This window comes from Myotis yumanensis, unplaced genomic scaffold (assembly GCF_028538775.1).
Source record: "Myotis yumanensis isolate MYYU_CA2020_CCGP unplaced genomic scaffold, mMyoYum1.0.hap1 SCAF_6, whole genome shotgun sequence".
Taxonomy (NCBI): Eukaryota; Metazoa; Chordata; class Mammalia; order Chiroptera; family Vespertilionidae; genus Myotis; species Myotis yumanensis.
Genome location: NW_027223757.1, coordinates 96,276,766 through 96,302,972, shown reverse-complemented (window position 1 = coordinate 96,302,972; position 26,207 = coordinate 96,276,766). Strand labels below are relative to the sequence as shown.

Sequence of the window (26,207 nt, the reverse complement as noted above, 5' to 3'; positions counted from 1 at the left end):
TTAGGGAGGCCTCCCGCCGCTGCTTAATGAGCCGCTAATTAACCAGCCGGGGCGGGAGCTGGCCTCGGGCCAGACCCGGAGGCGGCCTCCGGCCCCGCGGCCGCCCCCCGCCCGCAGCGCAGACACCAGTCCAGTCGGGAGGGAACGCGTTTATTCACAAACCAAACTTCGGGGCGGGGCGGGGCGGGCGCCGGGGAGCGCGCAGTCCGTCACCCCCTCTCGTTGGCCAGGAGGGCGGGCCTGCCCCCGGGTCGCAGCCTTGGGGGACGAGGCGTCTTCTGGGGAGGCGGGGGCCTCGGATCCTGCCGAGCGGCTTGACGTCTGGGGGTCCCCACAGCCGCTCCCTGGGACGACGGGAGGGACGGGTGCCCCTGGGCGCGGGGGTGCTCACTGCCTCCAGCTCCCGCTCGGGGAGGGTCCCCGAGGACCGTCCTACCTCGGCTATTCCCAGGTGCGAGGCCTTCAGCCCCTCAGTTCCCAGGCACATGGGCCAGGGCGACGGACAGTGAGATTTCTGCCGCGTCCAGTTCGGGTGCCCCTGCCCAGCAGGGTTGAGGGTATGCGGCCGGCTGCCCCGCTTGGAGCCCCCGCTTGGAGCCCGGGAGCGGGGCGGGCGGGCCGGTGGGGGCTCAAGTCTCAGCAGGTGTGAGTGGGGGGCTGAGACCTTTGTTCCTCCATTCGACCCCCACCCTGAACTCTCAGCAGCAACTCCAGGAGCTCCTGTCCCCCGGGGGGTAGGGGAGGCTCTGACCGCTGGGCTTCCATCCGCTGGCACTGGAGGAATGGAGGGGTGGGAGGGTGTTGGTGAGGTAGAGGAACAGGCCTGGAAAGGAGCCAGGGCTGGTATGCAGGGCATACAGGACACCTGGGACTGGGATGGGGGGCCAGGGCCTGGGGGGAAGGAGGGACAGGGCCCCAGAGAGGGCAGGGTCTGGAGACCAGGAAACCTGGGGCTGGCCTCCTGGCGGGTGGGGTGTCTCACCTGGTGACTGAGGATGGTGCTGTAGAGCTGTTCTTTGTCCTCCTGGGGCCGGGGTGGGGCTGGGGCTAGGTTTGGGGGACCCTGGGGGACGTGGAAGATGGCTCTCTGCTCCTCTAGGCGGCGGGACTGGGCCTCAGCCACTAGGTCCAGAAGGAGCTCAGTCTGCAGGGAGAGCAGGGAGGCCGAGCGCGGTCCTAGGGCTGGGAGAGTAGGGGGAGGGCTCAGAGAGGCTGGCAGGGCGGGGGCCTGGGGCAGGGACAGACAGGGGGAGGTGATGAGGGGCTGGTGGTCAGAGGTAAGGAGGTACCATGGGGAGTCCAGAGGATGTGGGGAAGGGGCCACGATGGAGGGACCCTGGTAACAGGATTAGGAAGGATGCAGGCACCAGGGTCAGGGAACTCCCTGGATGGGTGGGGTACCTGTGTGGCGGGTCCCTGGAGGAGGGGATGGAGGAGCAGATCGCCAAGGTCGAATGGTGGTGTTTACAGGGGGCCAGCCGTGCTCATCCTGACGGGGGCCCTGACGCCGAGACACCCATTCCAGTCAGGCAGGGCGGGCTAGGCCAGCGGCCGTTTCCTCTGTCTCTGTGCCTACCCAGTGTGCCCAAGCCCTTCCAAGTCCCGAGTCCACGGCCACTAGGTCTCTGCCTCAGGTCCTCTCACCTCCCTTTCTCCCAGGGCCAGCCTCCCCCACCGGGTGCCAGCTCACCTGCTCACCATCCTCTTCTGCCCGGGGTCTCTCAGCCTCCATGCCCTGGAGGGGAGAAACCGATGGGGGAGGGGAGCTGGGATTTGGAGGAGGGCCCGCACCCTGAGTTCCTGAGGGGAGTGGGGGCTGGAAGGGGTGGGGGTGAGCCAGGGGCTGGATGTCTGGGTACTAAGCAGGAAGCTGGGTTCCTGGTCAGCCCCCCATGGGCCCCGCCCATCCCTGTCAACTTCCTCCAGTTCTGTTTTCCCACCCAAACTGCTGCTCAACCTCTCTCCCCAGGGGAGCAGGGGCTGGGAAAAGCTCCTCCCGCAGTAGTGGAGGGGCTTCAAGGTGGGCAAGAACCCTTGGCCTTCCCCTCTCCAGAGCCTCGGTAGACCCCCACCCCCACCACTCTGTTCCCTCCCCCCGCCTCCCCTCCAGCTCTGTCAACACAGGAACTAGCTGCACAGGAAGTGGTTTCACTCCTCAGAACCCTCACCCCCAGGTCTCTCCTCTCCCTAAGATGTCCCCTGAGGGTAGGATTCAGCCCTCCCCTGCTTCCCAGCTTCCAGCCCCATTGGGATTGGGACAGGCATGGTTCCAGCAGGACTCAGATCCAGGGATGTCAGGCCCTCAAACATATACATACACCCCCAACACTGGGCCAACACAGCGAGTGTCAGTCCCCCCTGCCCTCTCGGTGCTTGGTCTGTTCAGTGGACAAGATGTGTCTCAAATGTGAGACATGGTCAGGGAAGGCTTTCCTCTGGTCATGAATGAGGGATGAAGGGAGAGGACCAACTCCCCGGCTTGGTCATTGATCTGTCTACACTGCTCACGCCAAGCTAGGACAGATAGACATTTGGAGCCTCGAAATGGAAACCTGTCATAATACGGGGTTTACAGCTGAGCGACATCAAACACGAAATGTGAAGAGCTCTGGTTCTGCCACTTAATGCCATGTCATCTTCGCCAGATAAAAATCTGTGCCTGTTTCTAAGAGTAAAATAGACCTAACAGTTTTGGTAGACCTCACAGTTGGTGTGAGGATTAGATGTGATAAAGCATTTGGTACAGTGAATGCTCAATAAATGGTAGTTATTACAAGGCATACTCAGAGATATTGCAGGATGGTTCCGGATCACTACAATAAAGTGAGTCAGATGTTTTGGCTCCCGGGTGCATGTTTACAACTATACTGTAGTCTATTAACTGTGCAATAGCATTGTCTTAAAAACAATAACCATACCTTAATTTAAAAATACTTTATTGCTAAGAAATTTCCAACCATCATCTGAGCCTTCAGTGAGTCATAATCTTTTTGTTGGTCTTTGCTTCAATGTTAATGAAAACACATATGCGAAGCGCAACAAAGTGAAGCCCACAAAGATGAGGTACGCTTGTATCCGCTTTCAAAATGCCCCAAGCCTCCATGTCTCAGGCCCATCAGCACCATGAGGTGTAACTACGCTGCTGAAAGGTGGGTCACACTGAGATGGTCTCTGTCTGCCTCTACCGAGCTTGGGCTCCTGGGAGTCTCCTACGTGGCTAGAACTGAATACGCTTGGAAGGTGGGCAAAGGGTCTAATGTGTGGCTTCTCTTCAGACTACTAGACTCTTTTTTCAGATGACACCCTAAATTAGCACAGGACCCCCAAGTCTTATTCTTGCTCTTAAACTATACTGAACGTCTCCATCCAAATATTGAATTTGGGCCCTAGCCTGTTTGGCTCAGTGGATAGAGTGTCGGCCTGCAGACTGAAGGGTCCCAGGTTCGATTCTGGTCAAGGGCATATGCCCAGGTTGTAGGCTTGATCCCCAGTGGGAGGCATGCAGGAGGCAGCTGATCAATGATTCTCATCATTGATGTTTCTATCTCTCCCTCTCCCTTCCTCTCTGAAATCAATAAAAATATATTAAAAAACAAAACAAAAAATATTGAATTTGGGACACAAAATTTGGAAGACAATGTAGTCATTCCCATATTTTCTTCATTGCACTCCTCAAACCCTCCAAAAGGAGGTAACACTTTATACCAGCTTTATTCTCTGATGACAGATTTGGGGTTCTTAAATAGAGAAAGTAGTGGCTAGACGAGTGGCACCTCATCCCTGCAGTGGTAAGAATGCAAGGAGTCATCAGCTGGAGTGGCCCTTGGTGCTCCCCCCGACCCAGCACCTGCGACGCCTGGCACATAGCTGGTGCTGAACAAATACTTGTCAACTGTTTGTAGGTAGTGGGGGGTGATATAAACGCTCCCTTCGGGAGCCACATCCTGTGCAGGAAGAACATCTTACATCCCATCTGTGGTTCTGGGTTCCAGTTCAGGGTACTAGCCCACTCCACCCCCCCTCCTGTGACCCCTCACCCTCACTTCCTGGGCCCACTCCATCTCAGCACCTAAACCCTCTGCAGGGCCGCATCTTCTCCACGTGGAAGACGGTGACGGTTGAGGGGCACGCACTCGTTTTGGGAGGGACGCTATATTCCCGACCCCCTACTTTTGGGGCCCGAGGACTTTAAAACCTGGAGGCTTCCAGGCGGACACTTAACGGAGTTCACTTTTGGAATCCCACCCGGCCACTAGCCGCCTACTTTTGACCTTCGTTTCCGGCATTTGAGGGTATTCCTGGGGGGGCTGGGGAGCCCCAGGCGAAGGGAGGAGACCCGCGTTCTGGGGACGGAGTCAGGCAAGGAGGCGGGCTCCGCGTGTTGGGGGCGGGGCCGCAGGCTCCCAGGGACAGCCAATCACAGGGCCCGCCAGCGGAGGTCGCGACCCCGGATCTTCCTGGCATGGCGGCGGGGCCGGGCCTCGGCCCACGCGTGCCTGCGGGGAACGTCGGGTCGCGGCGGGGCGGGCCTCCTCCAGCTCCTTTCGCAAGGCTTCGGCCCGGAGAGCGGGCCCCGCCCCCGTGCGCGGCCAAGTCCAAGGACAAAGTGCGGGTCTGCAGACCGGCTCCGCGCCCACGCGGGGCTGCCCCCACCGACTGCGTCCGGTGGCGCGGCACGGCCCCGCCCCGCCGCCCGCTTCCCGAGGCGGCCCGCGCACGCGCGAAGGCGCCCGCTCGGCCCGGCGGGGCTTGGTGACGCGCGTGCGCGGGCCCCGCCCCCTCCAGCAGCGCCAGCAGGTCCCAGTGGTGGCGCTGACGGGCGACGTCGCCGGGCGCCAGTCCCGCCTGGTCCCGCAGCGCTCGCGCCGCCCCCCGCCCCAGCAGCAGCCGGGCCACCTCCGCTGCCCCCTCGCGGGCGGCCAGGAACAGCGGCGTCTGCTCCTGCGAGGGGGGAAGCCGGGGGCGAGGTCAGGGGGCCACACCCCGGGACCGGCCCTTCGTGGCTCCACTGCCGGGCCGCCGGCCCCGCCCCTTCTGGCTTTGGGAGCTCCCGCGCTTCCCCCCTCTCCGCACCCCTTTTTTGTGTGGGGAGCCCTCTGCCCGGTCTAACCCTGCCGTCCTGGGCGTCTTTGTCGGCTCCGGCCTGGAGAAGGGAGCGGGCGGCCCGCGCGTTGTTGACAGCGGCGGCCCAGTGCAGAGCGGTTTTCCCTGGGGAACGACGTGGGGGGGGCGTCACCCTGAGGCGGGGGCCGGCGCCGGGTTCCGTTTCCCAGGGATCCCGGCCTTGGGGGAAGGGCTCTTCAGGCCCGTGGAGTCTGGGTCCCTCCGGGCGGAAGCGTTGCCCGGGTGACGGCGGCGGCAGGAAGCACTGCCGGTGACGTCACCGGCGCGCGGACGGGACAATGGGGCATTGTCTGGGGTCGGCGGGACCGGGACGACTCCCCCTCCCCCGCAGCCTCCCATCCTGGTGCACAGTGGGCGGGGGCGTGCGCGCTGCGGATCGGGGAGGCCGGTGCTCCTTCCAGCCAACGCCCGCGGACGTGCACCCCGAGAGGCTGCCAGGGAACCCCCGCCCCCAGTTCCTCTGCTGCCCCCCCCCCCCCACTTTTTACCTCACATCCCCACTGCTCAACTTCTCTGTGACACATCAACACGCCCAGATCCATACCCCATTTATCTCGGGCCCCCACATCTGCTTGAGCTGCAATCAGTTCTTCAACCAGGTCCTCCACTGCCAGCTTGGCGGCCAGCATCAGGGCCGTGGTCCCATCCACTGTCCTGGCGTCCACTGCGGTCTGTCTGTGGCGGAGTAGGAGCTGGGGGGCCAGAGAGGGCGGGCCACCCTGGTATGTCCTGGGCGGCAGCTCAGGCCCTCACACTACCCACCTCCCAATCCATCTGCTCTTTTCCCCTTTAGTCCCCAAGCTCACATCACCTTCCTCTTTGCCAAACCCTAGAGGAGGCTTTTGCCCAGCTTTCCTTGCACATTTGCTCCCTGTTCTCTCAGGGACCCCGGTGTGCACTGACCTGGCAGACCTCCCGGGCATCAGCAGCCACAGCGGTGTGAAGAGGGGTGCGCCCCGCTCTGTCTGGCTGGTTGGGGTTGGCTCCAGTCTCAAGGAGGCGGCGGGCAGCAGTCGGTCGGGAGAATCGGGCAGCCAGGTGCAGGGGGGTCTCCCCAGTGCCCGCGGTGTGAGCCTGGGGACAGGCCCCTCCATCTAACAGAGGTTCCCAGGGCTCAGGGCTTTCCAGGAAAGTCCTGTACTCCACTGCCCCACAGCACACTGCTGACATCAGGGGTGTCACCCCCTCTGTGGGTGGGAGAAAAGGAATGGGAAACATGTCCATCAAAAGGGTCTGGAGGCTCGGGAATCACAGCCCTGAGGTGTCAGGAGGCCCAGCTCTGGCTCTTGATTTTGTGTGGCTTAAGTCAAGCGACTTGTACTTTTCTCCAGGCTTCAGTTTCCCCCTCTGTACCAGGAGCCAGCCAGCAGGCCTAATTCCCTCACATTCTAGGGCAGTGGTTCTCAAACTTGGGTCTGGAGTACACTCACCTGGAGGGCTTGTTCAAACACATTCCCCAATAGCTTGACTATCTGAATCAGGAGCTCTGGAGCCCAGGAATTTGTGTCTCTACCCATTTCCCCAGGGGCACTGATTCTTCTGTCCTTGGGCCACACTCTGTTGTAAGGCACTCATTCTAACATTTGCTTCTTCAGGGCTGATAGCAAAGGATTTTCTGATTCTAAGGGTCAAAGGGATTCCTCCCGGCCCGGGTTGGCTCGAGTACCAGGCCCATGGGTGTCCACGCCGGGGATGTCCAGCTCGGCTTCCTGGGGAGGAGTCAGCATGGCTGCCTGGGGGAGTCCTCGACAGTCACCGCTCAGGGCCCAGAGCTGGCACTGGGCGGGCGAGGCCGTGTCTTCAGCCTTGGGATCAGAAAACAACCGGGGAAGGAAGGTTGGCTTGTCCCTTCGCCCTCCTGTCACCGCAGGACCATTCCCGCCCAGGGCTTTCACCTGGCCTACCTCCTCTCCTTCCTCAGGGCCTGAGCACATCACAACTCCATCCTCCTCAGCATTGGCCTCTGGTTTCAGTGCCCTGGAAGAGGAGGGTGGGTAGAGGACCTTCAGGGTCCACAAGGTTTGCAGCCGTCTTCCAATGCTAACCCTAACCCTAACCCCAACCCCAACCCTAACCCCAACCCCAACCCTAACCCTAACTCTAACCCCAATCCTAACCCCAACCCCCAACCCCAACCCTAACCCCAACCCTAACCCGAACCCCAACCCCAACCCTAACCCTAACCCTAACCCTAACCTTAACCCCAACCCCAACCCCAACCCCAACCCTAACCCTAACCCCAACCCTAACCCTAACTCTAACCCCAATCCTAACCCCAACCCCCAACCCCAACCCTAACCCCAACCCTAACCCGAACCCCAACCCCAACCCTAACCCTAACCCTAACCTTAACCCCAACCCCAACCCCAACCCCAACCCTAACCCCAACCCCAACCCCAACCCCAACCCTAACCCTAACCCTAACCCCAACCCCAACCCCAACCCCAACCCCAACCCTAAGCCTAACCCTAACCCTAACCCTAACCCCAACCCCAACCCCAACCCCAACCCCAACCCCAACCTTAACCTTAACCCCAACCCCAACCCCAACCTTAACCCTAACCCTAACCCTAACCCCAACCCCAACCCCAACCCCAACCCCAACCCTAACCCTAACCCTAACCCCAACCCCAACCCCAACCCTAACCTTAACTCTAACCCTAACCCTAGCCCCTTCCCCTTCCTCTGTCTCCCACTTCTGCAGTGGCATCTCTTGTTGCTTCTGATCATAAATGTCTTCACAGGCAAGAGTCCCCTCCCTGAGCCCCAGCTCCTCCTCATTCTCACTTGAGGCCGATGCTGTCCTCGCCCAGTGGGGGCCGGCGTCGGCGGGGAGCTGGCTGAGTCCGAGGCCTTCGAGTGAACCCCGGGGGCAGCCAGAGGGCCCCATGCTCTCGGCGCCTCCGCCGGATGAGCTGGAGGATGAGAAGAGCCCCAAGAGCCAGGAGAAGCACCCCGGCCACTGGCGAGCACAGCACAGGCCAGGGAAGCTGGTTGGCGGGGGGATCTGGTGGGAGAGACAAAAGGAGGCCATTCCAGGTGAGGCTGGGTACTACTGTGAGACCTGTGGGCCTCAGTTTCCTCATCCGTAAAATGGGAATAACAATAGCACCGACTCCAGGGGGTTGTTGGGAGGATAAGAGGAGTCAGTACTGGAAAGCGCTTAGAGCACAGCCGGGCACGGAGTGTGCGCCATGTGAGTTATTCTCTCCTGAGCTCTGCACTGTGTGACACAGGAGTGCCATGCACTCGGCCTAGCAGAGAGGATGGACCGAGACCCGAGGTTCGCGGGGAGCCTGTGAGAGAGGCTCGGACAAAGTCCTTAGGAAAATAAGGAAGGAGGTTGTAGAGCAAAGGGGCGCTGGGAGCCCCCAGTTAGAGAAAGACGGTGACAACGGTAAGTCCCCACAAGAGCATTGGGTCCCAGTGCTCCTGTTTCATTTGATCTTCATGCTGACTGCGGCATGAAGCCTGGCCTGGGAGCGAGGTCAGGGGAAAGGATGGGGTCACCTACCGGTGCCTGCACGAGGGTGGGCAGCCAGCAGGGGTCCCGGCAGTAGGGGCTCCAGGGCCTCCACTGCAGCCATGGCAGCAAGGAAGCGGAGCAGGAACCCAGGGTCCCAGGGACAGCGGGCTGCAGGGTGGTCAGGGCCGCAGCGGGACAAGTCCACACCCATCACCACCACAAACCTGCGGGCGAGGCACCTCAGGGACCTGTGTCGGCCCCGGCTCCCTTCCCCCACCCCTCGCCCAGCCTTACCCCGTGCTGAGGGAGTCTGGCTCCTGGCCCGCAGGCTGTGTTTGAGGGGCTGCTGTCTCTTGATGAGAGGGGCCTGGGCTTCCTCCCAGCTCCTCTTCGGCCCGGGCCCCAGGATAGGGGTACACCATGTCCCTGCCATCACTGCCCTTCCTTACCCAGAGCCCCACCCTCAGAGCCAGGGACAGCGCCCGGGCCAGGGCAAGCAGCTGCCGGTCCAGGGCTGGGCGGCTAAGCACCACCAGCAGGGCCAGGGAGGGCCCCCGCTCCGAGTTCCCATCTCGGGGCCTGCAGTCGCCTCCGTCCCAGCCGCACTCCGGAGCGTCGCAGCCTTTCTCACAGTGGCCGTTGTGGAAGTGATCGTGGCAGAACTGGTCATAGGCTGGGCTGGGGGCGAGGAGAGGGGGCTCAGGACCCCAAAGAAACTGGACTCCCTCCTTCATCCCAGAGAGGACTCCTGACCTCCCACCGCCTCCAGGGCACTCGCTATTGGGGCAGCTCCCGAGAAATGGGCTTAGGTAGGCCCTGGGGGTAGGTAGCTCAGACACCCTAATGTCTACTGACACCTGGTCCCTAAGACAGTCCCTTCTCCCTGCCCCCCAGCTCCCCCTCCCTGAAGGCGGGCCCGGGGCGCTTTCCCTGGGGTGCAGGTTGTAGGGGAGAGGCTCCAGGGCAGCAGCTTGGAGAAGGGCTGGGGCAGAGATGGTGCTGGTGTGGCTTTCGCTGCCCTGCTCACCTGGGGCCCTGCTCCTGGGTGGAGCCTAGGCCTCCGCCCCCATTGGCAATGCCGACAGTGAGAGGGTGCCAACTCCCTGGAGCTTGAGGCTGGGTGACATAACTCAGAAGCATCTATGGCCCTTCGCCCTCACTGTGGCCCCGCCCCAACTCACGTGCAGGCTGGAGGAGTCTCACAGTCATAGCCGTCAAACAGGCATTCTGCAGAGTCACACTGCGGGTGGCACTGCCCGTCGCCGAAGAGAAGCCAGCAGCGGGAGTGGGAGGGGCAGCCCTGCCAGGGGTCCAGGACCCCCAGCGAGCAGTCCCCGCCATCCCAGCTTCCTCCGGGGCCACTGCAGTCAGTGTCACAGGCCCCATCTCCCCCTCTGCCCTCACACCCCTTTGCTCTGGGGCTCTGACACCTGGGCCCTGGGGAGCCGGGAGGGCAGGAGCACCGAAAGCTCGGGCCCCCCAGCTTGGCGGTCTCTGAGCAGCTGCCGTTGTGGAGGCAAGGAGAGGGAGGGCCACAGCCTTGGACGGCTGGGGTCAGGCAGTCAGGGCCCCCGTAGCCATTGAGGCAGGCACAGCGGGGCAGGAAGCCAGCCTTGGGGGAGGGCAGACACAGCCCCCCGTGGTGGCAGTGATGGGGGCCACAGGAGGGGGCTCTCTGGCTGCAGGTGGGGCCTTCAAAACCCTGCAGAGAGGAGAGAGGTTGGCAAGGGGCCTTGTGTCATTCTTCCCACTTCCTCTCAAGACACTCCAGATAAGGTAACGGGGTTGGGGGTGGGGAGTAAGGGGGTGGGGGAATATGGGGGGGTTGAGTGTCCATCTGGAAGGGCCTCAGAGAACAAGAGGGATCATTTTATAGAGGTTGCAACCATGTCCCGTGTGTTTTCACACAATGACAGTACATGGTGGTGACAGTGGATGAACCACACAGCTCTGCAGCATCGCAGTGCAAGTCCCGGCAGACTAAAGAGCTAATAGAGTAGTAACTGCACTACTGTCTTAGTCCTTGGAAATAGGATTATATACGTTCTCTTCCTCTGCAAGGGGGACAGGACATAAGTGCCTGCAAGTTATTAATGTTGTCATTCTTGGATTTGGTTCATGGGTGTTATATTGTAAGAATAAAATACATAGAAGGCCAAGCACAAACCAATGGTGTTAGTGTATCACGAACCAATGTTATGCATTGCGCGCGTGCACACACACACACACACACACACACAGAGTTAAAAGAACTGAGCACTTACCCACAGTCACCCAGCTTGATTTTGGGGTCCTTCCCTCATGCATTCGTGCTACCCCCTGATCCTGCCTCCACCACCCCCTTTTGCTGCCAAGAGCCACTCCTGTGAGTGGGACGGCTTCTCCAATAGTTCCCACTGCAGGGCTCCCGGGCTCCCTCTGGGTCCCAGCTCAGGCTTTCGCCTGTGTCAGTGCTGGGGGCAATGAAGGCAGCTTTGCCGTCACTCACCGGGGGGCAGCGGCAGGTGAAGCCTGGGGGTGGTCCTGCCGAGGCCTCACAAGACCCTCCGTGGGAGCAGGGCTGGCTCTGGCAGGGGTCCATCTTCTCCTCACACCGCTGGCCTGCGGCGGGGGCGGGACTGGATGTCACACTGTCTGGTCACTGCCTCCTTTCTACTCATTCCTGGGAGTCGGCCCAGCGCTAGCCGCACAGGTAAAGGGACCCTGGCCATGTTCTCTGGGCGGGAAGGATGACTAGCGGCCTTGTGGAGGGGATTATCTGGTTTCCACGGCCAGCTCAGCTGTGCCCGATGCCTGTGCCCCCCCCCCCCCCCCCCGCGCCTCGCCTCACCCGTGTGCCCGGGCAGACACTGACAGTAGAAGGCATTGGCTAGAGGGTAGCAGGCTGCGGTGCCTCTGGGGTGGCAGGGCTGGTCCAGACACTCGTCCACGTCCCCCTCGCAGCGCAGCCCCACAAAGCCTGGCGGGCAGGCGCAGTGGAAGCCGCCAGGTTTGGGGGTGCAGGTCCCATGGTTGTGACAGGGCTGTGATTGACAAGTGTCCAGTTCCTTTGAGCAGTTCTGTCCTTCGTAGCCCGGGGCGCACTGCAGGCAAAGAGGGTCAGGCTGAGCCGACCAGGAAGCGAGCCCACCCAGCACCGCAGTCTGCCCAGGCTGCCTTCCGCTCGCCAGCCCCACTCACCAGCCCTCAGGCCCCTGCAGCTCATGGTGCACATTATCCCATGAGGCACGACTCACAGCCCTCCAGCCCCAACAGCCTCCCGGACCACGGGTTGGCGCCCGCTGCTCTGGGCACACTGCCACAAAAGATGGCTCCATTTTGGGTAGAACCCCTCTCACCAACCAGCGCCCCAGGCTGTGCCACGCTTCATAAACTTGCAAGCACCGACTGAACGCCCTTTGTGCGGCCACCATGTTAGGCAACAGGAATGCAAAGAGAACCAGAACTGGTCTCTCTTCCAGGAGGTTCGCAGGCAGCCAGGACGGAGACAGCTGACATTTCTTGCATGATTTTTACGCCTAACCTCCTGAGATCCCCCTAAAGACCCTTTGTGTGGATATTGCACTTGACTCTCACTTCCCAGAAATGGAGGCGATTCCTGGAAAGACTGACTTGTACAAGTCGCACAGCGGGGCCGGACGCAGTGCCACTACGGCTCCCTCCCTGGCGCCTGTCCCCACTGTTTCACATTCTGCTGGAGAGGGATCGCTGTGAGGCCTTTGCGTGTGCTGAGTTCTTGCGAGAGGAAGGCGAGCGTGCAAGAACGGGACCAGGAAGGCTTCGGGAGATGGAGAAGAGGGTTCACGGCTAGAGGGCTGCTGGAAGCAGGTGTGGGGCGTCGTGGGAACTTCTGGGGAGTTTCATGGAAGAGGAAGTCAAGCTGAGCACCAGGTGTGCGAGGTTGACGGTCAGTGTGCTGCCTCGGTGTCTCAGGGTGTGTGAAACGCTCACAATACGACGCTATGGGGGGGGGGGGGGCGCGGTGGGGAATAGGGGAGTGCATGTGCCCTCTCCCCAGGCCCCGGCTCTGATTACAGGGACCAGGCTGCTCAGGCTTGAGTCTCAACTTGGCCTCTAGCACCGTGAGCTGACCACCCAGGAGAGGCCCGACCCGGCCTGGGGGGCTGCTCAGGACTGCTCCTGAGGAAGGCACCTCCTGGGCACCATGCAGCGGAGGAGGGTGGGAGGGCGCCAGGGAGCCGGCGTGGGGTGTGCGGGGAGCCAGAAGCAGTTTGGGGTTGCTGGAGCTGGGGGGGGGGGGGGCGGAAACACAAGGCCTGAGAGCCAGGGCGGGTCTCGCAGGGCAGGGCTGTGGTGAAGGAGGGCAGCACTGCAGGGTTTTGATCAGGGAGTGACAGGTGAGCGCAATGCTTTCAACAGAGTAAAGGCTGGTAGCAGAGTAAGGGCTGGGCAGGGCCGATGGGAGGCTGATGCAGGTGTCCATGTGGACAGCAGCAAAGGCCTGGACTAAGCCAGTGGACGAAGGTGAAGGGACACGGACAAAACAGAGAAATATTCAGGAGATAAAATGGCCTGACTTGGAGGTTGGCTGGATGTGTGGGTCAGGGAAATGGATAGATCACGGCCCCCCACCATGCCGACCGTCTCCCATGTCCAGTCCACCCTGGCACCCTGACCCGCTCACCTGGCAGAGATAACCATTGGGCTGGGTCACGCAGGTGGCCCCGTGCTGGCAGGGTCTGGACTGGCATGGGTTCGCCCTGTCCTGGCACGTAGGGCCCTGGAATCCAGGGGGGCAGTGACAGAAGTAGGAGGGGCCACTGTCAACGCAGAGACCTCCATTCTGGCACAAGGAAGAGACTTCTGTGCCTGCGAGAGACAAACAGGATCAGTAAAGCTAAGTGGGGCGGAAGGGCGCCTGGGCCCAGACACTGAGCAGAGAGGCCGTGGGGACCACCAACATTCCTGGGGGAGGGGAGGCCTGAGGACCAGGCCCGCCTGACACAGAGGGGTTGAAGCATCCAGTTCCCCCGCTGTCTGCTGCCAGCTGGGGGGTTCCCTCTCCCCGGGCTGTAGAGCACAGTTCTGCGCCCTCCCATGTGCTCACTGTCACTGCCACCAGCCACCCCTGGTCCCCACGTCTCTCTCCTGAGGTCTTCTCATCTCAAACTCATCTGCACAAGGGCTATTCTTTTTATTTTTTAAAAATATGCATTTATTGATTTCTGAGAGGAAGGGAGAGAGAGCTAGAAACATCAGCGATGAGAGAGAATCATTGATCAGCTGCCTCCTGCACGTCTCCTACTGGGGATCGAGCCCGCAACCCGGGCATGTGCCCTTGACAGGAATTGAACCCGGGACCCTTCAGTAGCAGGCTGAGGCTCTATCCACTGAGCCACACCGGCCAGGGCCAGGGCTATTCTTTCACAGTGTGTGGGAAGTGAAATGTGCTGAGTGCAGTTGGGTTAAATGTGTCCACTCCAGAGATGATGATAGTGACAGAGTCAAGCTGCTTCACACTGATTAGGTCCCTGTTGGTTGTGTTAACCTGGAGTCTTATTGACGGGGCTGGCTGGTGGTTCTTGAGCTGCACTGAGGGTGGTGCTGGGAGCTGGGCCGTGTGGGGAGGCCCTGGGCGCTGAGGGTGGTGCTGGGGGCTGGGCCGTGTGGGGAGGCCCTGGGCGCTGAGGGTGGTGCTGGGGGCTGGGCCGTGTGGGGAGGCCCTGGGCGCTGAGGGTGGTGCTGGGGGCTGGGCCGTGTGGGGAGGCCCTGGGCGCTGAGGGTGGTGCTGGGGGCTGGGCCGTGTGGGGAGGCCCTGGGCGCTGAGGGTGGTGCTGGGGGCTGGGCCGTGTGGGGAGGCCCTGGGCGCTGGGCTGTGGAATCAGTCACTGGCTGGTCGTGTTGCTTGCCTCTGGGCCGAGTGTGTTGTGGTCGGATGTGTGACCCCTTAGGGCTGGGACAGCGGAGGGCACCTTTCTCCCCTTCATCGGCTCCCATCGGCCCCTGGTTGGTACCTTGGCTCAGGGCAGCCCTCTGGCAGGAGGACAGCGGGACTTCGCAGAGACGCCCGGTCCATCCCTGGAGGCACGGGCACTGGAAGGAGGGCCCGGTCTGGAGGCAGCGGGCATTTCGTGGGCAGGGCTTCTGGGCGCATAAGTCCATCAGAGTCTGAGGGTTTGCAGGGAGCGTGAGGCAGGACAGAGCACCAGGTCCCCAGCCCGGAGGTGGTGCTCTGCCGGCTGCAGCTCCTCAACATCCCCTCAGGCTGCCCCTGGTTTCCCTGCTGCCTCCATCCCGGGGAGTCCCCGAGGGAGGCACCCCGCAGCCCCTCTTCCCTGCAGACCCCAGAGCCTGGACTTCCAAAGCTCCCCGTGTGGGTGCCTTGTCCACACGCCCCCCGCTGCCACCTTTCAGTACCTGAGACCCTCTGACTGGCGCTCCCCCGCCCCCCCGCCCCCCGCCCCCAGCACACCTGGCTCAGAGCCTCACCTGACAGCTGCTTCCTGTGTAGCCAGCAGGGCAGAGGCAGCGGGCGCCCTGGGGCCCATCTTGGCAGGTAGCCTTGTTTCTGCAGGGGCTGGACAAGAGACGCATGGGAGGAGGCAGGTGCGGGACAGGGGGAGGGGCGGTCCCGGGGAGATGGGGCAGAGGGAAGGCCTCCCTCCGAGAAGGATGCGGGATGAGAGGCAGCTGGGCCCCAGAGGAGGTGGAGGAGAAGGGCCTTGCCCCTGCTCACCTGTCTGCGCAGCTGGGGCGGACCCTTCCCTCACAGCGTGGGCCCTGGAAGCCGGTGGCACAGAGGCAGGCAGGGGCGCCAGGCCTGTTCACACAGGTGCCCCCGTTGAGGCACGGGGCTGGAGAGAGGGGGCTGTGAGCCAGGGTCGGGTTTCTTGCCTGTAACCTAGCCTATGACCTCAGTCACACCACAGACAGGCCACCCCCCCCCCCCCCCCGCCCCCCATCAGAGCACCAGCTCACTGTGCCCAGGTTTTGACTTTGGCACAAGCACCCCTGACCGCCGCCTGCGCCAGCCCCAGGGCACGGTGGGCGCTCACCGGAGGCACAGAGGTCGGTGCTGGTCTCGCAGCGGGGCCCGGTGTGGCTTGGAGGACAGGTGCAGAGGTGGCCCCCGGGGTGGGGGCTGCAGGAGCCGCCATTGAGGCAGGGTCCCGAGTGACAAGCTGTCACCTCCTCAGTGCAGGCGGGCCCTGAGGAAGGGAGCCCTCGTCTCTCCTCTCCCCCTCCCCCCTCTCCCCTCAGCCCTCCCCCCACTCTTCCTTCCCAGCAGCTTTGCTCCTCACCACCTCCCAGCACCTGGCCCTGCAGCCCACGCGGCTCTCCTGGATGGGGACAGAGACTGAGGGCCTTTGTCACACGTCTCCACGGCCTTGCCCTTCATTAGAAGGTGGCCAGCCCAGGTGTACATGGTTTAGGGGAGCGTCTCACCTGTGTAGCCTGTGGGGCACGTGCAGTTGTAGCCAGAGGGCTGGGGGTGGCAGGTCCCCCCGTGGGCACAGGGCGTGGAGACACAGCCCCCCCAGCTCTGCCTCACACTCTGGTCCTGTCCAACCCGCGTCACACACGCACGAGGACCTGGCCATGGAGAGAGAGCGGAGGCTTCCTCCCGCCCCTCCCATTGGTTGGTCCCCTGTGACCTCCTGTGTTTGGCCGAGGCTCTGCCCTTTCCTCAGGGTCTTTGCCCTCAGCAGCCTGCCCTGTGCACGTCCCCTCTGCCCGCTGGCCCCACGCCCTCAGCAGCTTGCCCTGTGCACGTCCCCTCTGCCCGCCGGCCCCACGCCCTCAGCAGCTTGCCCTGTGCACGTCCCCTCTGCCCGCCGGCCCCACGCCCTCAGCAGCCTGCCCTGTGCACGTCCCCTCTGCCCGTGCCGGCCCCACGCCCTCAGCAGCCTGCCCTGTGCACGTCCCCTCTGCCCGTGCCGGCCCCACGCCCTCAGCAGCCTGCCCTGTGCACGTCCCCTCTGCCCGCCGGCCCCACGCCCTCAGCAGCCTGCCCTGTGCACGTCCCCTCTGCCCGCCGGCCCCACGCCCTCAGCAGCCTGCCCTGTGCACGTCCCCTCTGCCCGCCGGCCCCATGCCCTCAGCAGCGTGCCCTGTGCACGGCCTCCTCTGCCCGCCGGCCCCACGCCCTCAGCAGCCTGCCCTGTGCACGTCCCCTCTGCCCGCCGGCCCCACGCCCTCAGCAGCCTGCCCTGTGCACGTCCCCTCTGCCCGCCGGCCCCACGCCCTCAGCAGCCTGCCCTGTGCACGTCCCCTCTGCCCGCCGGCCCCACGCCCTCAGCAGCCTGCCCTGTGCACGGCCTCCTCTGCCCGCCGGCCCCACGCCCTCAGCAGAGTCCGCGCGGAGCAGGTGCTCAGTGAAGCTTGTCCGATGGACCGGCCCTGGGATTCAGGGCTCTTCTCTCGGCCTTCGTTCCCCGTTCTTTGTGATCTCCCTCCCTGGACCACACGCACAGGCCAGCCCCGCCGTGGCCGGGACCTCAGAACTCTGCCACCTCCTTGCTAGACCCCGGGGCCTCCCACAGACCTGCCGCTGTCTCCTGGCCTGAGGGCGAGGCGAGCGGAGGGCCTGCGGGCCTTACCTCTGGCAGTGCCCGTGCCGGCAGGTGCAGTTCTCCGCGGGGGCACAGCCAGGGCTGCCATCCGGGCAGAGGCAGCGGGCCTCGTCCTCCTGGCGCGGGCACTTCTGCTCGGGCTGGCACAGGTTGGGGGCACATAGGGGAACGTCACAGAGATGACCTGGGGTGGGGAGATGGGCAGAGAGACAGGGTCCCTCCATGTCCTCGATGGGGGCCAAAGGCCACTTACGTATGACACGCTCACTGCCCGTGAGCCCTGCGTGGCTCCCTGTTGCCAGGGCCCGGGGGCCAGGCACTTCTTGCCGCTGTCGCCCTGTTCCCCTCGCTCCTGAGGTGGTGTCCCCCGCCCCACCGTGCGGCCACCTGTCCTGACAAACGCCTGCTCATTCTGTGAGGCCGCCGGTGAGGCCTGCAGCTCTGCTCCGGGCTGGCGGGCCGGGGTCCCGGTCCTGCGGATGCGGCTCTCAGAGCCCCTCTCCGGTGTCAACCAGAGGCTTGTGTCTTTCCGCCCTAGACTAAGGCCCTCGGGGGAGGCAGCGCTCCTACAGCCGTGTCTGCGTGTCTGTCCCCGTCCGCACTGAAGTGCCTGCTACATAAGCAAGCGAATGGCGACCGTTGAACCCTGGCCCTGCTCCTACCCCGATCGCGCCATTCACCACGAGGCCTCGGTGAACAGCACCGTCTGTGCGTGTGCCGCGTGCAGGCTTGGCACTGAATGAGGGCTCACTCGTATTCTCCGTCTCACATCTCACATCACTCACTGAGGACCTCTGCCCCGCCCTGGAAGGACCCGGTACCCGCCGTCCTCGCCAGGGGCTCCTGCTGACCTGTGAAGCCGGAGGGGCAGAGGCAGAAGAAGGCTCCTGGGCGGTCCAGGCAGCTGGCGCCCGGGGGGCACGGGCCGCTCAGACACTCGTCCACCTCCGCCTGGCAGCGCGGGCCTGTGAAGCCTGGGCACAGGGCACAGGGCACAGGGCACAGGGCATGCTCAGGGGCTGCGGGCGTCTGCCCCCGCCCGCTCTCCCTCGGCGTCTGAGCCCCGTTTACCCGGGAGACATTCACAGTGGAAGGACCCAGGCTGGTCCTGGCACTGCCCGCCGTTGGCACAGGGAGAGCTGCCGCACTCGTTGAGGTCCTCCTCGCACCGGGAGCCTGCGAACCCTGCAGGGGCGGGGGGGGGGGGGGGGGCAGGGGGATGGCGAAGGGCATCTGTTCCTTACATGCATCAGGGAGTTTGTTAGTTACAGTGTTGGCTGAGCTTTGCAGGCAGGATTTCATGGGTTCAAAGAAGAAATGGAGTTTACACCGACCGCCTCTCTGCACGCACAGGAGTGACGGCCCACAGAGAAGGGCGGGGTGTGGGCGGGCTACAAGCTTTGCTGTGTAATGAGAGCTGCAATTGAGGGCTTCTTAGTGATTTGAGCTTCAGGACATGACAGAGCATAACGTGGTCACTTTATTCTTCATACAGATAAGGCGTCACTGGATATATGTACTGATGCTGGAAACACATTTTACCAAAAGCATAAGTCCCAGTCCTGGCCCTTCCCCTGGCCAGGAAGGGTGAACCTGGAGGGCTTCCCGGAGGAGACCCCTGGGGCAGGTGCGGCTGGGGGGGTAAGCAGGTGTCCCCTGCAGAAGATTAATAATGGAACCGACCTCAGGCTGCCGCTGAAAGGAGGAACAAGAGAATGCCTGAGACTAGAGCTAAGTGTGTGCGCAGTGAACCAGCTACCGTCACAGCAGAGGACGGAGGGTCCCGTGCCCCTGAGGAGTCCTGGGCGGCTGTCCCTGCGCTGGGCAGTGGCCCTGACTGACCGTGCAGGGTGCATCGGGGACTCGGGGGTTCGGAGAGGCGGGCTATTGGGGTGATGTGGCAGGACAGAGATGAGGCTGGGCCGGTAAGCAAGGGAAGGAAGATTTGGGGGATGTAACAGAAGAGAGTTTGGGGAGCAAAGCAGAGGCCTGGAGCCTGAATTGTGGAGGCTCAGAGGCCTGAGGCGAGAACGGGTGGAAGCGGCACTCACCCGAGGAAGGTGCAGGGGTCGAGGGCGGGGTGGGCAGGCAGGTGCAGGGGGGTGGGAGGGAGGCAGGGTGGAAGGGCAGGTGCGGGGTGGGGGGAGGATGGGGTGGAAGGGCAGGTGCAGGGGGGGAGGGTGGGTGGAAGGGCAGGTGCAGGGGGGAGGGCGGGGTGGGCAGGCAGGTGCGAGGGGGTGGGGGGTGGTAGGGAGGCAGGGTGGAAGGGCAGGTGCAGGGGGGGAGGATGGGGTGGAAGGGCAGGTGCAGGGGGGAGGGTGGGTGGAAGGGCAGGTGCAGGGGGGAGGGCGGGGTGGGCAGGCAGGTGCGAGGGGGTGGGGGGGTGGTAGGGAGGCAGGGTGGAAGGGCAGTTTCGGGGGGAGCGGGGGGAGGGCGGGTGGAAGGGCAGGTGCAGGGGGGAGGGCAGGTACAGGGGGGAGGATGGGGTGGAAGGGCAGGTATGGGGTGGGGAGGGCGGGTGAGGCACACTTACCGGGCGGGCAGGTGCAGGGGGGAGGATGGGGTGGAAGGGCAGGTGCAGGGGGGAGGGCAGGTACAGGGGGGAGGATGGGGTGGAAGGGCAGGTACGGGGTGGGGAGGGCGGGTGAGGCACACTCACCGGGCGGGCAGGTGCAGGGGGGAGAGGGCGGGTGGAAGGGCAGGTGCAGGGGGGGAGGGCAGGTACAGGGGGGAGGATGGGGTGGAAGGGCAGGTACGGGGTGGGGAGGGCGGGTGAGGCGCACTCACCGGGCGGGCAGGTGCAGAGGAAGCCGCTGAGCTGGTCCTGGCAGTGAGCCTGGTGCAGGCAGGGGGCAGAGGCACACTCGTCTGTCTCCAGCTCGCAGAGCCGCCCTTCGAAGCCTGAGGACGTGGAGCTGCGGTGAGGGCTGGGGCGCAGCCAGGCCTGCTGCCCAGGAGGCCCGGGTTCTAGAGCCGGCCTGCCCCAGCCCCAGGCTGCCCTCCCAGGCGGCCGTGTGCCTGCGGGCCGCAGGGATGAACTCTGAACTCGGGAGAAAGCCCAGGAGCAGGCGGGCTGTGGGAGGGCTGTGAGGACGTGCCTTTGGGGGCCTTTCCTCTGTGCCCAGAGGGCGGGCTGATGAGCCTAGAGGCCCGAAGGGCAAGTGAGACAAGTGGGCATCTGCTGGGAGGGCTCCACGTTGTTCTACCCGGGCAGGCTCTGTGCCAGGGAGACCGGCTCCCCATCGGGGCCTCTAGGGACCTGCCCTTCCACCTGGTTGGTCCAGACGGGTCCTGTTCCTCGGGCAGCCCCGGCCTCCCCTGTCTCGCCCTGCACCACCGCGGGGCCAGCCTCGGACCCGCTGCCTCCCCTCCTGCCTGGAGCCTACTTCTGCAGCTCCTCCTGCCCCAGCCTGGTCCCTCGGATGCTGGACGTTTCCTCAGCAGGTTCCCGGGAGCCGCTCAGCTTGAGGGGGGCCGGAGGTGCCGGGAGTGGCTGACCGAAGCCTGGGCTTGCGTCCTGGCTCTGCCCTTCCAAGCCGCTGACCTCGGGCAGGTCACAGCCTCTGTGCTTCCGTTCCTGCATTTGTCAAGCGGGCTCGGTAACGGCGCTGACCCCGTGGGTTATTGTAAGACTTATGGTGCGTGTAATGGGCTCAGGCAGCACCCGGCACAGCATAAGCTATTCTCGGTCCGTTTCTGTCCTCTCCTGGCACCGGTCATGACCTCCCGGGAGGCTAGCAGAGCTGGGGCCGCCTTGCAGCGTCCCCTTCCTGTTGCACCAAATTCAGGCCACAGCGCTCCGAGGGCTTTACTGCCGAGCTCTACGGAGGAGCGTCTCTGTGGAGGGAGGCGCATTCTGGGCTGGCATGACGTTTAGGAACGGCTGTTCTGCTCCCCGCGATGGGCCTGAGTGCGGGGCCAGGCGGCATCCTCTGCGAGGACTGAAACGAATGCGCCTCCCCCGAGCCTCTGCCTCTGTGGCCCAGGTTTTCATGGGGTGGGGCAGGGGGAGGTTCTCGGTGGCTGGCAGCTGGCCCCAGGCTCTCCTCGCTCTCGCTCTCGAGGCGAGAGGGCCTGTGTGGGGATCAGCCCTGTCCTCTACCCCAGGCCCCGCCCGCCGGTACCTGGGGGGCAGAGGCAGTGGAAGCTGGCGAGCAGGTCCAGGCAGGTGCTGCCCGGGCGGCAGGGCTGGGACAGGCACTCATTGTGGTCGGCCTCGCAGCGGGAGCCCGTGTAGCCAGGCGGACAGAGGCAGTCGAAGGAGCCAGGGGTGTTGAGGCAGGAGCCGCCGTGTTCACAGAGCCCCAGGCCTTGCTGGGCTGGGAGGAGGGAAGAGCCGCGTCCACAGGGGCCCAGGGCAGCCAGCGCTGGGGGCCGGGGCCGAGTGAGGCAGAGGAGACCATGTCAGGAAAGGGCAGTGCCTTTAAGGCGGAGTAGGGTGGGGAGAAGACGGGGGGGGGGGGGGGGGGGGGGAAGAGGTGCCCAGCCTGGACAGATGCAGGGAAAAGAGCTGTTTATGCTTTTTTTTTTTTAAAATATTTTATTGATTTTTTATAGAGAGGAAGGGAGAGGGATAGAGAGTTAGAAACATCAATGAGATAGAAACATCGATCAGCTGCCTCCTACACATCTCCTACTGGGGATGTGCCCGCAACCAAGGTACATGCCCTTGACCGGAATCGAACCTGGGACCTTTCGGTCCGCAGGCCGATGCTCGGTCCACTGAGCCAAACCGGTTAGGGCGAGCTGTTTATGCTTTTAGTGTGGAAAGCGATTGGCCTGTCTCCTGGGCAGCGGCTGCCCCGGGACGCAGAGAGGATCGGATGGGCGCCTCACCCAGCTGGCACTCGTCCAGGTCCTGGTGGCAGGTGGGGCCCGCGTAGCCGGGCTGGCACAGGCAGAGTGTGGCGCCCGTCAGGGGGTTGGTGCTGCACTGGGCTTCCCCGTGGCATGGCTGGCTCAGGCACCGGTCCTCCAGGTGACACAGGAGGCCTGCGGGGAGGGGGGGGGGGGCGGGGGGGCGGAGGGCAGGGTTGGGGGGGGGGAGAGAAGGCTCTCAGGGGCCCCTGGGGGCTTCTCTGGCAGCCCCCTCCCCCAGCCCCGGCCCCTCCGCCCCGCACCTGTGCGGCCAGGGGGGCAGAGGCAGGAGAAGGCGCCCACGCGGTCGATGCAGGTGGCTCCGGGGGCACAGGTGGCAGCGGCGCAGTCGTCCAGGTTCTCCTCGCAGCTTGTGCCGCCCCAGCCGCTGACGCACACGCAGTGGAAGCCGCCGGCCGCGTTGCGGCAGGTGCCGCCGTTTCTGCAGCGAGGGGCGCGCTGGGGCGCACACTCGTCCACGTCTTCAGAGCAATCCCGGCCTGCGGAGGGCGGAGGCCAGGCTGGAGCGGGGCCTGGGGAGACGGGGCTGACCATCTGCGCCGTTGGCGCCGTGAACTTGGCCTCAGGAACTCACCTGTCCAGGCCTCGGGGCAGAGGCAGGCGTAGGTGCCCAGCCCGTCCTGGCAGGTGCCGCCATTCTGACACGGGCGCCCGGCACAGTCATCGGGGTTCACCTCGCAGCGCGGGCCTGTGAGACCTGACAGGGCCCTGGGTCAGCGGAGGGGGGGACCGCCTCCTGCCCGGGGGGCGCAGGCTGGCCCTGTGAGCACACACCTGGGGGGCAGAGGCAGAGGTGGGAGGGGGAGTCCTCCCCTGGAACCAGCTGGCAGGTGCCCCCGTTGGGACAGCCCGCTGGGGGGCAGGGTCCTGCCCAGAGCGCGCAGCGTGGACCTGTCCGCCCAGCAGGGCAGACACACCGGAAGGACCCCAGGGTGTTATGGCAGGCGATGCCCTCGGGGCAGGGTCCCGGGTCTCCAAAACACTCGTTGACGTCGCGCTCGCAGGCATGGCCCTCGAAGCCCGGCGGGCAGCGGCACTGGATCTGGGGGTAGGTGGTCAGGCACACCCCTCCGTTCATGCAGGGGTTGGCTGAGCAGAAGTCCCGAAGCTGGCACTGCTCGCCTGCGGCCAGGGCAGAGGGCAGAGGGCAGAGGGCAGAGGGCAAGGCCGTCAGCTCCCAGGGCCTGGGAACAGCTCCCCGCCTCTCATCTCCCCATTTCTTCCCCTGCCCCCCCTCCCCTATTTGCCCTGTCCCATTGCCCTGCCTCAGTTTCCTGGAGGGTTATATCTGGAGTGAATATATTTCTAAGCTGAAAGTAGGACACGTGGTTGTTGGCGTGTTGCAGATGGGCCCTGCCTGGGGAGATGGGACACGGCCCCTCAGGTGACCTGGTGGGAGGTGGAACGCAACCCTGCCCGCCCCCAGGAGACTTAGCGCCTCTGGTCCCTCTCGCCCGGCTGCCTGGCCTTTGCGTGGGTGTAATCTTTGCAGCGATAAGAGACTCCCTTCCCAGCCACCACCCACTGGCAAAGGCGGCAGTGGTGGCAGCCACTCGTGTCCCCGTGCTGCGTGCCAGGGCGGGCTAAGTGAGCGTCTCCTGAGCAGCGCGGGCCTCTCCGCGCCAAGCGTCCGCTGCGGGCACAGTCTTGTCAGTGACAGAGCCGGACCTGGAGCTGGGGAAGGTGCTGCCCCAGGACCCCAACTCCACACACAGGCCTGGCAAGTTGCCAGTGACCATCCTGGTCACGTGTGCTGGTCCCTGACACCAGTCTCAGGCCCAGTTTCCTCAGAATTACCTGGGCGGCTCCAACATCTCATGCCCTGGGCCCCCCAGACCCACTAAATCTCTCTGGGATGGGCACTGGTCTTTTTAAGACACTGCAGGTAGCCCTAGCCAGTTTGGCTCACTGGATAGAGCGTCGGCCTGCGGACTGAAGGGTCCCAGGTTCGATTTCGGCCAAGGGCACATGCCCAAGTTGCGGGCTTAATCCCCAGTAGGAGGCGTGCAAGAGGCAGCCAATCAATGAATCTCTCTCCCTCTTCCTTCCTCTCTGAAATCAATAAAGAAATATATTAAAAAAAAAAAAAAAGACACTGCAGGTAATTGCTGTGCCAGGCCGGGGCTGAGAAGTCGCAACACCCGCGCCGCCCAGGCCTCCACATTCCAGGGACTTTCTCAGCCTCCCGGCCTTGGCCTGGCCCAGCCCCTCCATCCCCACCTGGTCCTCCCGTCCTGCTGTCCTGCCCCAGGGTTGCGCCCTCCTCCTGGGGGGACACCCACTCCTCTCCCTGGTCAGACCCTTTCCACCCTCTCACCCAGCACACCTCCCCCCACTGGAGTCTGCCTAGTGACCCCCTGGCATCCCCCAAGGCCAAGGCCACTCAGGTGCTCAGACACAGAGCCCCCTGCTGGGCCCACGGGCCCTCTGGCTATGGGAGGGGTGCAGGGCTGGGAGAGGCCCGGCTGGTACGTGGTGGGGACTGGCAGTAGCTGCCTACCGACTGCTTCCACCGCCGCTCACCTGTCCACCCGGGCAAGCAGGAGCACCGGGGGCGGCCCGAGGCCTGGATGTGGCAGTGGCCCATCTTGGAACAGAAGGAGGAGCAGGGGTCCTGGAGCTGGGCCTGGCACCTCTCGCCAGTGAAGTCCGAGGGGCAGGTGCAGAGGAAGCTGGGGGTTAAGGACGAGGGGGTGCTTGGGGAGCCCGGGGCGACAGGAAGCAGGGCCTGGCAGCTGCCCCCATTCTGGCAGAGCTGGGCGTTCCGGCAGGGATCAGGAAACTGGCATGTCTCACCCAGGAAGCCAGGAGCACACCTGGGGGGGGACCTCACATCACTGGCTGAGGTTGGCCTTCTGTCCCACCCCTCCTCCCTTACTCTCTCTCCCCCTTTCCAGTCTCCCACCCCCACAGGCACCTCACCGGCAGGTGCCTTGGCCCCGAGGCAGGCTCAGGCAGGTGCCTCCGTTGGCACAGGGTTCTGAGAGTTTCCCGCAGGGCAGCCCTAGGGATAGAGACGGATGAGCCGGGAGCTCCAGGGACCTGTTAGCCTCCTACCCCTGTTCCTCGTCCCCATGTGGCGCCCGCCCCACCCCCCAAATCCCAGGCCTCTCACTTACTAATCCCCACCCCCCTTCCTGTTTTTTCTCTGTCCTCCCAAGTGCAGCCTCCGTTCCTGGTCCCTCGGAAGCAAGACAACAGGGATCAGGAGGGGGGTTGAGGGGACTCCTGGGAGGTGAATGGCTGAGACAGAGAAGGGATTTCCTCCCGGAAGGGCCCAGCATTGAGCCATGGCGGGGGGGGGGGGGGGGGGGGGGGGGGGGGCGGTTGGGAGGGGAAGTGAGGGGGGGCTGAACCTGGAAAGGGACTTGGTGGACCCTCAACCTTGCCATGTCTCCATCTTGGTCACATCTCTTTCCCTACAAGGTGGTCAGTCTGTCCCTCTCCCCCCGCCCCCCAAATGAGCCCGCTGTCACCAAGCTCCGGGCTCACTGGGCTCTGCCTGGGGGTGGGCACCCTGTCACCCAACCCAACAGACCCCCTGGCACCAGGCCCACGGCCTTGGTCTGCGCAGATCCGGCAGCAGAGCTCCCTCCACCCAGTGTCGCCTCAAAGCTCGAGGCTCAGCCCTTCGCCCCAACCCGCCAAAGGCCTCCTCAGGACGGTGGGCCCCCCTCTTCCACCCGGTACCGCACCCCTGGTCCTCACCTCCGGTCTTCACAGCCCAGGAGCCCAGCAGCCAGAGCAGCAGCAGCGAAGGGGGCTGCATTCCAGAGCCCAGCAGCCCTCAGCCCTCCCTGCCCGGAGCCACCTCCTGCGCCACAGCCCCTTCCTCCGCCGTCTTGGCCGCTGCAGGCCTCGCAGCTGAGTTGCTTCCTGAGTCGCACAATGTCCTGGACACCCAAGTGATGGGGGGAGGGAGGAGGAACATTGAGGGGATGAGGGAGGGGCCTTCCATCCCTGGCAACCCCTGCCCCCCCAGGACAGAGTGGCTGGAGGGCAGGTGAGGGAGGGGACAACAGGGGACAGTCCCAGCCCTTCTGCTGAGGTGGCCTCTGCCTTCCCGAGGTGGGGACTGCAAGGTGGCGCCCGTGCGGCAGGGCGGAGAGGCAGGGTGTGATGGGGCTCTCCTGCGCCTCTCCCAGGGGAGGTGCTTGTTTCTGGGGGTCACTCCAGATGCTTCTCAGAGAACCTGCAACTTGGCA

At 64.0% G+C, this 26,207-nt stretch overlaps 1 protein-coding gene across 1 annotated transcript; it reads right to left on the bottom strand.

The window, feature by feature from the left end:
- Window positions 1-134: 134 nt before the first annotated feature.
- NOTCH4 (notch receptor 4) lies at window positions 135-25,902 on the bottom strand. Its single transcript, XM_070418851.1, is given in 34 exon segments — window positions 135-774; window positions 983-1,182; window positions 1,402-1,501; window positions 1,691-1,735; window positions 5,111-5,208; window positions 5,669-5,816; window positions 6,028-6,311; window positions 6,791-6,929; window positions 7,029-7,101; window positions 7,912-8,131; window positions 8,639-8,814; window positions 8,885-9,268; window positions 9,772-10,292; window positions 11,079-11,191; window positions 11,421-11,673; window positions 13,236-13,420; window positions 14,566-14,719; window positions 15,041-15,128; window positions 15,288-15,405; window positions 15,607-15,759; window positions 15,998-16,088; window positions 16,090-16,144; window positions 17,152-17,308; window positions 17,976-18,098; window positions 18,196-18,309; window positions 19,912-20,025; window positions 21,249-21,443; window positions 21,961-22,116; window positions 22,245-22,481; window positions 22,577-22,699; window positions 22,777-23,124; window positions 24,526-24,818; window positions 24,925-25,006; window positions 25,711-25,902. Coding segments are annotated over 34 exon segments (5,739 nt in total). The 5' UTR covers window positions 25,772-25,902; the 3' UTR covers window positions 135-636.
- Between the last annotated feature and the right edge of the window lie 305 nt (window positions 25,903-26,207).